Consider the following 15,521-nt stretch of genomic DNA (forward strand, 5'->3'; position numbering starts at 1 on the left):
AAGAGATGTGGACAATTGATCATTTTTTGGTGTAGTAGAGAGTCATATAGGTTAATGTATTGTAGTGATGCAGGACTAATATTAAACCAGTTTGAGTCGTGACTCACTTGGATCTTTAACCCAAGTCTTTAATTGACTCACGAAGCATGAGTCTCTAGTATCATTAACCCAGTTCAGTTGAGTCCTAATACAATTCAATCTAAAGTGATAAGAGTGCCACACACAAACCTTGCAACATTAACTACTACTAATCCTAACCATTTTAGCTGCCAAAAGCTGTATAACTTACAATTTCGTAGGCAACAACAACTCCACAAGTCAACTCAAGCGACTGAGTAAGCAGAGAGACAGTCTGAGACAGGTTATCCGACCCACAGACTCAGAGCTGGAAGCTCGCAGACCATGGGATTCACATGACAACTCACGAGCCCTCGATGACTCGCGAGTAGTCGATGCACGCGCAAGTCAGTCAATCCTGCGAATCAGCCAGCTACGTTGTCATGAGTGGATCTGATTCAGACAAGCAAGTGAATTCTCAATTACAAAATTACAAAAATAGTAACGCACAGTGACTTGGATAAGTAATTTTAATCTGATTACTGGTTTGGAAATAGTAACGCGTTAGATTACTCATTACTGAAAAAAGTGGTCAGATTAGAGTGCATCACAGGTCATGAGTGGATCTGATTCAGACGAGCGAGTGAATTCTCTCCTCGAGCTCAGAGTAAAGCAAATCCACAACAAAAGCCATTCGTTCACTTCTGAAATAACATACAATGTTCTGCACGTAGTCTATAGGCATACTGTAGGTTTTGGTGTATAAATGTAGTATGTTAAAATGCACTGAGGTCGAGCAGACAGTCCGAAACATTTCAAGCTTGCCTCGGCTCGGCTCGCAGACAACTCATGAGTTGTCAACAACTCACAAGTCCTCGATGACTCATTAATATCAGTTCCCCCAGCCTGCCTAATGGCTAGAAATAGCGATCGATGTAAACCGAGGCCTGGGTATCCTGCTCTGCCTTGGAGAAAATTAAAGGTCAGATGGGCTGATCTGGAATCTGCTCCTTATGAGGTCATAAGGACAAAGGGGCAGGGGGAAGGGAGGAAAGAGGGGGAGAAGAGGCGGGAAGGGTCAGAGAGAGGTGCTTATGTTAGGCCACAACGTGCATGTCAAAGGACAGGACTTCCAGGCTGGGGACCTTACCTGGGTTTATGGACCCAAGAGAGTTAAGGGCCGCAGCCCTAAGTTGGACAGCACATGGATTGGTCCCTGCTATGTGGTCCAGAGGGTGGACCAGGTTGTGTACCGCGTCAAACTGGCTCCAAGAGCACGCACAGTGGTTCTACACCGGGATTGGATGGCACCGTACCGAGGGATCCAGTAGCCGGCTTTCCCAGTGACAAGTGTCGGATCACCGCGCCGCAGAAGAGGCCCACCAATGCGGCAGCCGGATGCTCTTCAAGAAGAGCTGGTGACACTGCTTGGAGCTGTAGCGCCAAGAAATGCCTCTACTATAGGGTGACCAGACGTCTCGGTTTGACCGGGACAGTCCCGATTTTAGAGTTGCGTGTCCCGAGTCCCGACAAAAGCCTGTCGGTACGCTAAAATGTCCCGGTTTACACCAACCCCTATGAAATTGTCCCGGTTGTCAGCGATTACATAGCTGACGTGGTCTTATTATAACCTGATCATTAACTAAACCCGTGTAAAAAGACTAATAAAGCGTCCAGCGTATGATTTTAACAATGTGTGTGTGTGTGTGTGTGTGTGTGTGTGTGTGTCAGTCAGTCAATCGTAGCGGTCTGCGTCTGCATAATTATGTAATAATGTAGTAATGCATAATGCAGCCAGCGGTACAATATTTGTAAAAATTGTTGCAATGCCTCTTCTTATCTGTCTCGTTTTAACCAGTCCCTCCAGGATTTCTCGCAGCCTTTTTTTGAGATAGTTGCGGCCCAAAATGCCTGATTTTGCGGGAGCTGTCCTCAATATAGGTCGTCTCATCTCCGATTTTTCATGCATCCATTGTGTGTGTGTGTGTGTGTGTGTGTGTGTGTGTGTGTGTGTGTGTGTGTGTGTGTGTGTGTGTGTGTGTGTGCGTGCGTGCGTGCGTGCGTGCGTGCGCGCGCGGGTGTCATGGTTGTATGTTTCTGGATGTTCTGTTTCCTGTTTTATTTTGAAGTCTCTGGTTTTCTGTCTTGTCTTATTTACTTCCTGTGTTTTCCCTCCCTTGTGATTGCCCTAATATGTTGCCCCTGTTCCCCAGCCTAGTGCCACCTGTTGCTTGTTTTCTCATTACCCTGTGTATTTAGTCTCTGTTCTGTCTTTTGTCGGATTATTGTTTGCTGTTCGGTGTTTCTCGTTTGTCCATGTTTTGCCTGTTCCTGTTTTTGGGATTCTGCTTGTACCTATTTTTGGATTTGCCTTGTGTTTTCGGGACACTTTTTGTTAGTATGGACTTTATTATTTGTTTATTAAATCCTCAAAGCTCACACTGCCTGTCCGTCTCTACATTTGGGTCCTACATCTTCTGAAACCCTAACAGAATAATCCGACCACAAAATGGACCCAGCAGAGAGACGTCTCTTTAAGAAGAGTGTCAGAGTATGGCCGGACTGTGGAGAGTCTCCTAAACTCTAAACCTAACCAGCATGACCCTATCCTTAAGAGGATTTCCACGCAGCAGCTGTGGTTTGAGCTTGGGTGAGTCACTTTGTTCCCAACCTTGATGTTATCAAGGAGAGACTTGATCATTTCCTTAAGACTAGCCATTATGACTCATCCACCAGTCTGCCTGTTCCCCGGCCTGCTAGCATCTTAGCCACAGGTTCTTTGTTTTTGACCCCGTCTGCCCCTTTGCCTGCTTCTCCAAGGCCTGACGTTTCTCCACCTGGAGGAGAGGCAGAGACAATGTCGGAAGAACTTTGTAATTAAATATTTGACTTGGTGGAGCTAAAAACCTTGTGGAAAGAGGCTACCAGTGAGTACCATAAGGAGTTGATTTAGTTGGAAGCTCGTGAGACGGTGTCATGGAAACCTTTGCTTAAAGACTCTATTCCAGACTGGGCTAAACGTTTTATTGCCACTCCAACTCCTCCACCTGCTAATGAGTTGTGTTTTTGTAAGCCTGTTAGCTCCACCAAGGCTCCTCAAGTTTTCGGCTTTCTCCAGTGCCAGCTAGCACCCACCAGCCTGCCTGTTGCTAGGCCTGCTAGCATTTTGTCGTCTGAGTTTTTGTCTGTCACCCAGCCTGCTCCCTTGTCTGTTGTTAGACTGCCCTACTGCTACCTGGTCAGCAAAACCCCACCGACATCCAGCAGTCCTTTGAGGGTACTCGCCTGGCTATTTTTACTGCGAACCGTGGAGGACGCAGGAGAGGACGTGGCCGACATGGGTCCCGACGCCATGCACAGCCTCTCTTCAGCCCAGAGTCCTCGCTGTCCAGCGGTCCTGAGCCCGTGCTGTCCAGTGAGCCTGAGCTGACATCTGAGCCTGAGCTGAACAGTGTGCCAGAACCGCCGCTGACGACTGACCTCCCAGAGTCTTCGTTTACGGTGACTTTGCCAGTCTCCGGTGCCTCAGAGACTGCCCCTGAGACTTTGCCGGTCTCAGGCATCCCTGAGACCGCCCCAGTGACTATGCCCTTCGCCGGTACCCCTGACACTTCACCCGTATCCGGTGTCCCAGCCTTTGTTGTCGGTCCGGCCGACTCCTGCTCCCCGTGTTTTGTCGGCGGACCCGCTGACTCATGTTCCTGTTGCCTTGTTGGCAGACACTGGCCCAGTCTTCAGCCCAGCTGACCCTTTGCCTGCCCGGCCCTCAGAGGGGTATCGCCTTCGCCGATGGCCGCCCGAGAGTCTTCGACGTCCTGCCTGGTCTCCAGAAGGGCTCTACCTTTGACCTTCCTGTTCGGCCGCCTGAGAGGTTTTGCCCTCGCCGCCGACCGCCTGAGGCTCCTCGCCGTACTGTTCGGCCGCCTGAGGGGCTCCACTTTCGCCGCCGGCCGCCTGTGAGTCTTCGCCGCTGGTCGCCTGAGAGTTCTCGACGTCCTGTTCGCCCGCCAGAAGGGTTTCACCTTCATCGCTGGCCGCCAGAAGGGTCCCGCCTTCGCTGCCGGCCACCAGAGAGTCTTCGCGGCCCTGTCTGCCCTCCAGAATGTCTTCGACGCCCGGCTAAGCTGCCAGCAGGTTTTCGTCCACCGGACCACGTGCCTAGCTGGGACGTCGGTTCTCAAGCCCTCTGTCCTCAGTTCCCTGGGTCCCACTTCCTGGCCCCGTATGACTCTTGAGCCTGCCCTCGCCCTCCGGGGTTGCTTTATTTTGTTCCTCCGTTCAGAAAGGGGAAGGGAGGAAAGAGGGGGAGAAGAGGCGGGAATTGTCAGAGTGATGCTTATGTTAGGAGAGGAAGCTAACTAGCTAGTTACAGCCACCAGCCTTTTTGTTGTTTTGGGCACTCTTCCAACACTGTTAATAGCCTGTGTTCTAGGGTAATAAAACCCAGTCTATCTGGTTAAACTTCAGCCACCGTCTCCTCGTCATTCAGCTAGCTAGCTAGCCGTGCGGCGGAAGCCGCGAGCGCTACAGTATTGTTGGAAAAAACAAGAAGTTACCTTATTTTGATAGTCTTAGTAAAAAAATGCCGCTTATGTGGTTCTTATACAAGAAACTGTTCATATTTTGCTGGTAATCGATAGTATTACTTTAATTCTAATTAAAATTCTGTGAAATTTTTTGTTGCTACTAAGCAAAGTACCACCAAGGACCTTGTGTTAAGTTGTAAACCAGAGGAAGTGGCACTCTGATGGAAACTTTGACTGTTGGGAAAGCTGCTCCAGTCTGCTGCCTCAGTTCGTCAAATACATCACATGGTCCCATAGTCATGTGCTTTTAGAGGAGCTACACTCTCTCACAGAATGTAGTGTTATAAAATGCAGTTCTCTGGCTGGACTGAGGTGTTGTAGGCTATTTCATTTTGTGGGTGGTGTGGTTAGTTTAGTGAATCTGTGTGTGAGAGGAAGGATTCATGAGTTGGAAGTGCCACTCAGGCGCCAGTGGTCAACTCAGCTGGGAAAGAATAACAGTGTTGCACAGTCATGTCTTATGTTCAAGTTGTTTGTTCCTCATGTGAAATGACCTGAAGTTTCTTTGACAATCCAACAAAGGAATACAAAACCAGTCATTTAAGCTTGTTAGTTTAGAGAGCAAAGCGTCACTTACGTGATAATTACTGTTTTACCCTCATTTCTTTCATGCACCTTCAGCAGAGGTGTCAAGTAACGAAGTACAAATACTTTGTTACCTTACTTAAGTATAAATTTTGGGTATCTATACTTTACTGAAGTAATTCTTTTACAGCAGACTTTTTTTACTTACATTTTCACGCAATTATCTGTACTTTCTACTCCTTACATTTTAAAAATAGCATTGTTACTCCTATTTCAGTTCGGCTTGTTTTCATTCCGGCTCGTCATCGTTCAAAAACACACACAAAAAAAACCTATCCAGATAAATCGCTCCATCCGGAGAGAGGGAATTTGATTGTGGTTGGATGAGAAGTATAAACATAGTCATTCCGACACCCTATTGGTTTGTACGCGATCCATATCGCACCTGCACAGGTGCTAATACGGCACCGGTGCCTTAACGACTGTTATCTACCGGACCGAATAGCAACGCTGATTTCGGTGCCTTATTTAGGTGCCACTTAAATGCCTGGCTTCTCTCTGATGCTCCGAAAACGGACGTTAGAGGGAAGTGAAATATCGCTGCACAGGACGCTAGTTAACACTACAGGTGGCAGCAGCTAACGTTAGCCTACTGTTAGCTAGAAGCTGGAGTAAACGCGGTTAAAATACTGCTAAACTGTGTAAAAGTGTGTCTGTATTTCACTGGAGAGGATTGTAACACCAGACTGTAGCTGCGGTTGTCTGAAAAACACAGAAGAGATGTGTCACCTTTTCAGCCCTTCTGAGTTTGCACGTATAATTTTAATATAACATTATAGTCGTCATGGCCTTTAGAAAAATGATTTTTTTGTGGAGGTGGGGTAGTGCACTATAGGCCCTTGTGGGGTGGGCTAAGCTTTTATCCTTAATGGCATTTTTTCCCCCTTACATTACTTTTACTTTTATACTATACCAGAACTTTTACACTTTTACTTGAGTAAAAAGCTTGAGTTGATACTTCAACTTCTACAAAAGTATTTTCAAACCCTAGCTAGTATCTATACTTCTACTTGAGTAATGAATGTGAATACTTTTGACACCTCTGATCTTCAGATTATGTAACTGTTGTTGACTTATTCCAGGGAGGTTGATATTCATCCCTCAAGTTCCCAGGGATCCCTCAGCCTGCCCTGATGAAGGCCGAGCAAGACGGAGACCTCCTCGAAGGTACAGTGGGGCAAAAAAGTATTTAGTCAGCAACCAATTGTGCAAGTACTCCCACTTAAAATGATGAGAGAAGCCTGTAATTTTCCTCATAGGTACACTTCAACTATGAGAGACAAAATGAGAAAAGAAAATCACATTGTAGGATTTTTAATGAATTTATTTGCAAATTATGGTGGAAAATAAGTATTTGGTCAATAACAAAAGTTCATCTCAATACTTTGTTATATACCCTTTGTTGGCAATGACAGAGGTCAAATGTTTTCTGTAAGTCTTCACAAGGTTTTCACACACTGTTGCTGGTATTTTGGCCCATTCCTCCATGCAGATATCCTCTAGAGCAGTGATGTTTTGGGGCTGTCGCTGGGCAACAACTCCCTCCAAAGATTTTCTATGGGGTTGAGATCTGGAGACTGGCTAGGCCACTCTAGGACCTTGAAATGCTTCTTACGAAGCCACTCCTTTGTTGCCCGGGCGGTGTGTTTGGGATCATTGTCATGCTGAAAGACCCAGCCACGTTTCATCTTCAATGCCCTTGCTGATGGAAGGAGGTTTTCACTCAAAATCTCACGATACATGGCCCCATTCATTCTTTCCTTTACACGGATCACATGATGTTTCCACCCCCATGCTTCACAGTAGGTATGGTGTTCTTTGGATGCAAAGCTCAGCATTCTTTCTCCTCCAAACACAACGAGTTGAGTTTTTACCAAAAAGTTCTATTTTGGTTTCATCTGACCATATGATATTCTCCCAATCCTCTTCTGGATCGTCCAAATGCTCTCTAGCAAACTTCAGACGGGCCTGGACATGTACTGGCTTAAGCAGGGGGACATCTCTCACAGGGTGAGATCTTGCGTGGAGCCCCAGATCGAGGGAGATTATCAGTGGTCTTGTATGTCTTCCATTTTCTAATAATTGCTCCCACAGTTGATTTCTTCACACCAAGGTGCTTACCTATTGCAGATTCAGTCTTCCCAGCCTGGTGCAGGTCTACAATTTTGTTTCTGGTGTCCTTTGACAGCTCTTTGGTCTTGGCCCTAGTGGAGTTTGGAGTGTGACTGTTTGAGGTTGTGGACAGGTGTCTTTTATACTGATAACAAGTTCAAACAGGTGCCGTTAATACAGGTAACGAGTGGAGGACAGAGGAGCCTCTTAAAGAAGAAGTTACAGGTCTGTGAGAGCCAGAAATCTTGCTTGTTTGTACAGTACAGGCCAAAAGTTTGGACACACCATCTCATTCAATGTGTTTCCTTTATTTTTGTGACTATTTACATTGTAGATTCTCACTGAAGGCATCAAAACTATGAATGAACACATGGAATTATGTACTTAACAAAAAAGTGTGAAATAACTGAAAACATGTCTTATATTCTAGTTTCTTCAAAGTAGCCACCCTTTGCTCGGATTACTACTTTGCACACTCTTGGCATTCTCTTGATGAGCTTCAAGAGGTAGTCACCTGAAATGGTTTTCCAGCAGTCTTGAAGGAGTTCCCAGAGATGCTTAGCACTTGTTGGCCCTTTTGCCTTCACTCTGCGGTCCAGCTCACCCCAAACCATCTCGATTGCGTTCAGGTCCGGTGACTGTGGAGGCCAGTTCATCTGGCGGAGCACTCCATCACTCTCCTTCTTGGTCAAATAGCCACAGCCTGGAGGTGTGTTTGGGGTCATTGGGCCTCATTCACCAAAAGTTTTCTCTTAAATATGTTCTTAAGAAGGTTCCTAAGAAAAGTCTACGTCGGATTCATGACGTGTTCTTAAACAGCAGATTTGTTCGCGCGCGTGTTCTTGGGATTGATGAATCCTAAGAGTTTTTGTAACTGAAAGCGCGTGCCAGTTGTTCCTAATTAGCATAAGAAAACGCCCCGCAAATTCCCATATAAGGACATGACACTTCCTGTGCACCTCCTGGGAGACAGGTTTTCGGAGATTGTTGGAGCCGCGGTGGAGGAAGTACTGAATCTCAGTACTTAAATAAAAGTACAAATAACAAGAGACATATTTACTTTAGTAAAAGTAGAAGGTGTCCACAACCACAAACAAGGCCTGGCTTTTTTTTTAAAGTTCCTATCCTAACCATGAAACGGAAATATGTTGTTAGAATCAGAATGCGGTTGGTTTTATTCATGGATGTATTTTAAGATGGTTTTATTTTCTTTAACCATGCAAGTAAGCAAATAAAGTGTGTGAAGCAGCGCAAATGGGGAGATGTGAAGAGGTCCAGCCAAATAAATAAGATATGAACACGTCTTACGCAGCCTGGCGGAGGAGTAAACGACGCTGGGGAGAGAAATAGATGTAGCAACTTTGATTTAAAAACGGGAATAATAAAAACAAACGTTTTCATTTTCACTTTTACCGGAGGTTGTATTACCGAGGGTCAGCGGCGCTGCGCCCGGGCTCTGCAGCACCGGAGCCGGCTAGGATCAGCGGTGCCCCATACAGTATCTATGGCAACCCATATATACAGTATCTACGGCAACCAAACTTTACTGGTGAGACAAACGTGTGACGGTCAGGAAGACGTTTTGGCAGGGGGGAAACTGATCAGAAAATGTAACGGAACATTGTAGAAATGTAGTGGAGTAGAAAGTATAGATAATTGCTGCAAAATGTAACAAAGTAAAAGTAGGCTATGCACTATTGAGTCTACTTAAGTAAAGTACAGATACGTGAAAAATGTAGGCCTGCTTAAGTACAGTTAGGATGAATTTGTACTTTGTTACATTCTACCACTGCATTTTGGCCCAATAAATAGCGATCAATCACCAAATAACGCAGGATTTAATCAGTTTAATTGCTGATGTCAATTGCAGTGTTAGTTTTTTTTTTTTGCATAATATGATTTCTTTTTCAACAAATGTTCAGAAATACATTACAGTACAATACTATAATTGTAAACTACTGTAGAATTAAATAAAATGCAGTAAGCAATAATTTGAGCAAATTGTCATCACTCAAATGTTCGTAAGAGTGCTTTTCAGTGTTCGTAGATTTTGTTCTTAGCTAAGAACAAATCCAAGTTAAGAAAACATTAGTGAATGCCAGAATCTTTGTAAAAAGTTCGTAAGAAGGGTTTAAGAACACATTTCTTCGTAAGAACGGTTGGTGAATGAGGCCTGTAAGAGCCAATTAGTGCTCTTGGTATAAATAGGAACCAATCTTTGGTTCCTCAGGTGTAACCGGGAAGCACATACAGTTTTTGACCACGCATACACACACCCACCAACGCCACACAAGCATACACAAGCAGTAATTTGTCTGGAAAACCAACGAATATCTCATGGAAATAAATTGAACCAATGGCGTTAACTGCAAATATGACTTGGACTTTCATTGATCAAAAAGGTAAAAAGTGCGTCAATTACTCTACCCGTAGACGAGCACCTCAGGGGCTTAAAGCTTGGGTTTAGCCTCAACATTCAAGTCAAAAACTTTTTGTTTGGAGACGTGTTGGAGGACGTGGTTTGGAAACGTGTTGGAGGACGTGGTTTGGAAACGTGTTTCCGCACGTTTGGTAAAGGCGACGAGACAGGAGCAGACAGCGGTGTAAGGTGTGGAGTGCTTCGCCACTGCTGTGGCTCATCTGTTAATCGGCTGATCAATACGGAGGAAAGGGGACGGCTGGGCTACAGACACCGCTCATTAGCTGCACTGGGCGCCAGAGATGATCAACGCTATGAGCTTGCGTTGTCCTGTTGAAAAATAAATGATGGTCCAACTAAATGCAAACCGGATGGGATGGCATGTCGCTGCAGGATGCTGTAGTAGCCATGCTGGTTCAGTATGCCTTCAATTTTGAATAAATCCCCAACAGTGTCACCAGCAAAGCACCTCCACACAATCACACCTCCTCCTCCTTGCTTCACGGTGGGAATCAGGCATGTAGAATCCATCCATTCACCTTTTCTGCATCGCACAAAGACACGGCGGTTGGAACCAAAGATCTCAAATTTGGACTCCTCAGACCAAAGCACAGATTTCCACTGGTCTAATGTCCATTACTTGTTTCTTGGCCCAAAAAAATCTCTTTTGCTTGTTGCCTCTCCTTAGCAGTGGTTTCCTAGCAGCTACTTGACCATGAAGGCCTGATTCGCGCAGTCTCCTCTTAATAGTTGTTCTAGCGATGTCTGCTGCTAGAACTCTGTGTGGCATTCATCTGGTCTCTAATCTGAGCTGCTGTTAACTTGGGATTTCTGAGGCTGGTGACTCGGATGAACTTATCCTCAGCAGCAGAGGTGACTCTTGGTCTTCCTTTCCTGGGGAGGTCCTCATGTGAGCCAGTTTCGTTGTAGCACTTGATGATTTTTGCGACTGCACTTGGGGACACATTCAAAGTTTTCTCAATTTTCCGGACTGACTGACCTTTATTTGTTAAAGTAATGATGGCCACTCATTTCTCTTTGCTTAGCTGATTGGTTCTTGCCATAATATGAATTCTAACAGTTGTCCAATAGGGCTGTCGGCTGTGTATCAACCTGACTTCTGCACAACACAACTGATGGTCCCAACCCCATTAATAAGGGAAAAAATTCCACTAATTAACCCTGACAAGGCACACCTGTGAAGTGAAAACTATTTCAGGTGACTACCTCATGAAGCTCATTGAGAGAACACCAAGGGTTTGCAGCGCTATCAAAAAAGCGAAGGGTGGCTACTTTGAAGAATCTAAAATATAAGACATGTTTTCAGTTATTTCACATTTTATTGTTAAGTACATAATTCCATGTGTTCATTCATAGTTTTGATGCCTTCAGTGAGAATCTACAATGTAAATAGTTATGAAAATACAGGAAACGCATTGAATGAGATGGTGTGTCCAAACTTGTGGCCTGTACTGTAGGTGAAAAAATACTTATTTTACCGAGGAATTTACCAATTCATTCATTACAAATCCTACAATGTGATTTTCTGGATTTTTTTTGTGTAAAAAGTGTACCTACTGTATGATGAAAATTACAGGCCTCTCTAATCTTTTTAAGTGGGAGAACTTGCACAATTGGTGGCTGACTAAATACTTTTTTGCCCCACTGTAACTGCTTAAGATAACAGAAACATGACCATCACATTACAGACATACCTGCCATGTTCTCCAATGTTAAACACTCTGGGCATTCGGTTCAGGCTGCAATACACATTCTGTGTCAGTATGCATGTTGAATAGGGGTGGGAATCGATTGGCACCTCACGATTCGATTCCGATTCAGAGGCCAACAATTCGATTCTAAACCGATTATCGATGCATCTCGATGCAACAATCAAAAAATGCTGTAAACTAACAATGCTTTCAAAAATGGAAGTGTTAATAGTTTATTTTCATCAATTATTAAAATGCAGTGAATGAACAGAAGAGAAATCTAAATCAAATCATTTGGTGTGACCACCCTTTGCCTTCAAGACAGCATCAATTCTTCTAGGTACACTTGCACAAAGTTTTTGAAGGAACTCGGCGGGTAGGTTATTCCAAACATCTTGGAGAACTAATCACAGATCTTCTGTGGATGTAGGCTTCCTCAAATCCTTCGGTCTCTTCATGTTATCCCAGACAGACTCGATGATGCGGAGATCAGGGCTCCGTGGGGGCCATGCCATCACTTCCAGGACTTCTTGTTCTTCTTTACTCTAAAAATAGTTCTTACAGTTTTTCTCAGTCACTTTGGCACATTTCTCAGATCAGAATTGAAATTTGCAAATCTACCTGTTCAATCTTCACTTCATTGTGTCACTTGTGCACATCAAAAAAGCAGTTTCTCATTTCTTTGAACATGTTGCAAATACTTTGGTACATCCATGCAAATGATTATGTACAATTCTCTGCTGTTTCCTACATTATCAATTACTTATGTCACATTGATCAAAATGTATTATAATAGGTCTCTGTTGAATAGTCGCACCCCCCACAACATTTAGTCATTAGTTCATAGCATAAGTCTTTACATGCAAAATGGTTGAACAAGTTGTTGACATTTTTTTCTAAATCTGTCCTGAATTGGTAAATTGCTCCCAGGTGAATCTTGACTTTCTCTAACGAAGGTGCATCTCATGAACCATCAAATGGAAAGTATATACGTATATAGCCGGAGTGCAACATAATGTTACAATGAACGTCAGGCGGTGTAGGAAGACTGCACTGTAATTCCTACAGCACTGCATGTACAGTTTTCCCTAAGAAGATGTCCTATGTTCACATTTCAGTTTTTTGTTTTTGTGCTGTGCAGTGTTGTCTTTTTCTTTCTCTATCGCAATGACATGGTCTGTCAACAAATTACAGTAAAAGCGGAAATATGAATCTTTTCCAGTCTCTTGCAATCAAACTCCCACATACACTAAGGTGCAGTGTTGGGAAAGTTCACTTTCTACATGAACTAGTTCAAAGTTCAGTTCACAAATTTTAAAATGAACTAGTTCAGTTCATAGTTCATACTTCAACATTTTGAACTAAGTTCACAGTTCTTTTTTTTCCATATGTTGCAGCAAGGTATTATTTTTCAAAATTATTGCCACAGCCCATATAGAACCACAGACAGCATTATTTTATCAGTTTTAACACTGAAACTACGCGTCCGATTTAATGTTCATATCCAATCAGTTCAATGTGCCGTTTCAGGTTTACTGTGCATGTGACTGAAGTGTGGATTTTCTTTTTGAAAGCCGGAGGGCAAAGTTTGCACAGAAATGTAAGATTTTTCGCATCCTCACCGACCTTTTTTCCCGTTTAAATTATCATACGAAGCCTCCTTGCTGCTTCGTTGCCTCCATGCTGCTTTTTGTTTTGATGACGCATGCGGCTGTGCGACCCTGGTGGCTGGTGTTTCCAGATTGGCTGTTTTTTCCGCTACATATTAATGCCCGTTTACGCTGTTTTTTTAGCCAGGTTTTTGCCTGGAAGGCTCTATAGAAATCTGGCACCCTATAGACCTTTTTCACGGCAGACATGTTGACATGTCATAGTAGGAAAAGCACAGGTGTATTCAAAACCATTAATGATGTCTGCATTCCACTTAGGAGAGACCCTGGTATTGTGCATGACTCACTGAAACAGCTTACTGGGACACTTGATGGAATTGAGCCATTGTTAAGGTTATCAGTTTCAGCGGTGCTTTTCCTACTATGACAAGTCAAAATGTCTGCTGTGAAAAAGGTCCATAGAACGAAGTTAAACTGAGAGAGCGTGCCGTTCACAGACACCAGAATGAACAAGTTCACAGTAACGTTCATCAGGCAGTAATAGGCTCCAATACGTTCAGTTCACATTCGCCCAAAATACGAACAAGTTCATGAACTATCAATGAATGCGTTCAGGCACAACACCGCTAAGGTGTAACCTACAATTTACAATAATAGTCATCAAAACTTTAGTTATAGTTTACATCAGAACATCCCTCCAGAGTACACGGTTATATTGACAATGACTAAGCAATTTGATTGTCTTATCCGTACACAATGATACAAGGACTTGTCATTCTGATGGCACTGATATTTTCATTGACACATATATTTACTTTTGAGAGATGAACTAAGGATTTTGAGCAAGAGACTGGCTTTTGCATGTAATCCATGGTGTTTTGCTATTTCTACGAATTGTTTTGAGAAATGCACTTACTGTTTTGCAAATTTCGAGAATGATTCAAGAAATGTACCAAAGTGCTTCACTGTTGCCTGCAGACACTCATTATTGTACCGCTCTACAGCCCTTTGGCAAACAACCGGCCTTCTGCTACAGCCAAATATTTCAAGTTTTGACTCATCAGTCCAGAGCACCTGCTGCCATTTTTCTGCACCCCAGTTCCTATGTTTTCGTGCATAGTTGAGTCGCTTGGCCTTGTATCTATGTCGGAGGTATGGCTTTTTGGCTCCAACTCTTCAATGAAGACCACTTCTGGCCCGACTTCTCCGGACACAGACAGTAGATGGGTGTACCTGGGTCCCACCGGTTTCTGCCAGTTCTGAGCTGATGGCACTGCTGGACATCTTCCAGTTTTGAAGGGAAATAAGATTGATGTGTTTTTCATCTGCTGCACTAAGTTTCCTTGGCCAACCACTGCGTATACGATCCTCAACGTTGCCTGTTTCTTTGTGCTTTTCAATAGAGCTTAAACAGCACATCTTGAAACACCAGTCTGCTTTAAAATATTTGTCTGGGAGAGACCTTGCTGATGCAGTATAACTACCTATATACTATAATTGGTTGATCATACACCTGACTACAATCCTACAAAATCCCAGACTTTTTGCAAGTACCTGTAAGAATTGATGCTGGTTTGAAGGCAAAGGCTTGTAACACCAAATATTGATGTGATTTAGATTTTTCTTTTGTTCACACACTTGCATTTATATTTTTGAAAGCATTCTGAGTCTACAGCATTTTTTCACACCAGCCTAAGACTTAAGCACAGTACTGTACATTTCCATGCGTGATTTTTAAAAATATACAGTTTGCTACTCAGTTTGCTAATCACTTCCTAGACAAAGCAGCTAGACAAAGCTTAGATTTTGACATATACAGTATTTGTCACACACAGTACAGTTTTAATGAAATATTTTGTCTACTGAGGTTTTTATTTTGTAGTCATTCTATGCTTAAGCCTTAAACATGCTTGTGAAAGTCACCTTTTCTCACAGTGATCTTCCATGTCAGAGGCTCAGTTATGTTTAAAGGTGGATAATTGGCTTCTTAGAACATGAATCATGAGGTGATCAGATGTAATGTGATAAAGTAGATGAACAGCCTATATGTGTTTTGCCTAATTATTTTATGTATGTCTTATTAGATCATGTGTATGTATACAACATTTTATTTAGTTTTCCTTTTGGCCCTTTTTGTGTTTTGTTTTTTTTCTGCACTCTTGCCTAAACTCTAAGTTGTTGTCCATTATCCCATCCTCATTTAAAAAATATACATATTTAACTCAACATATTTACATAAAGGAAGATTTCTTTTCTTCATTCCTTCAAAAATCAAAATGCTTTTAATTTCCCTTGCTTCTTTTGTGAACTTTATCACTGCTTGTGTGTTGCTGTGTGATTCGTTGAAGTGTAAAGGGCAAGTCCCTCTCTTTGCGGGTCATTTATAGAAATGTGATGTTGTGACATCTAATGACAAAAAAGTGATGATTAAGGCAGTGTC

General features: G+C 43.3%; 1 protein-coding gene across 1 annotated transcript; it reads left to right on the forward strand.

The window, feature by feature from the left end:
- The first annotated feature begins 2,240 nt into the window (after nucleotides 1-2,240).
- On the forward strand, nucleotides 2,241-4,445 carry LOC114553812 (histone-lysine N-methyltransferase 2D-like). The gene is made up of 2 exons (XM_028575191.1): nucleotides 2,241-2,707; nucleotides 3,277-4,445. The coding sequence occupies exon 2, from the start codon at nucleotides 3,753-3,755 to the stop codon at nucleotides 4,290-4,292; it is 540 nt and encodes a 179-aa protein (XP_028430992.1). The 5' UTR covers nucleotides 2,241-2,707; nucleotides 3,277-3,752; the 3' UTR covers nucleotides 4,293-4,445.
- The last annotated feature ends 11,076 nt before the right edge of the window (nucleotides 4,446-15,521 follow it).

This window comes from Perca flavescens, chromosome 4 (assembly GCF_004354835.1).
Source record: "Perca flavescens isolate YP-PL-M2 chromosome 4, PFLA_1.0, whole genome shotgun sequence".
In the NCBI taxonomy this organism is placed as follows: domain Eukaryota; kingdom Metazoa; phylum Chordata; class Actinopteri; order Perciformes; family Percidae; genus Perca; species Perca flavescens.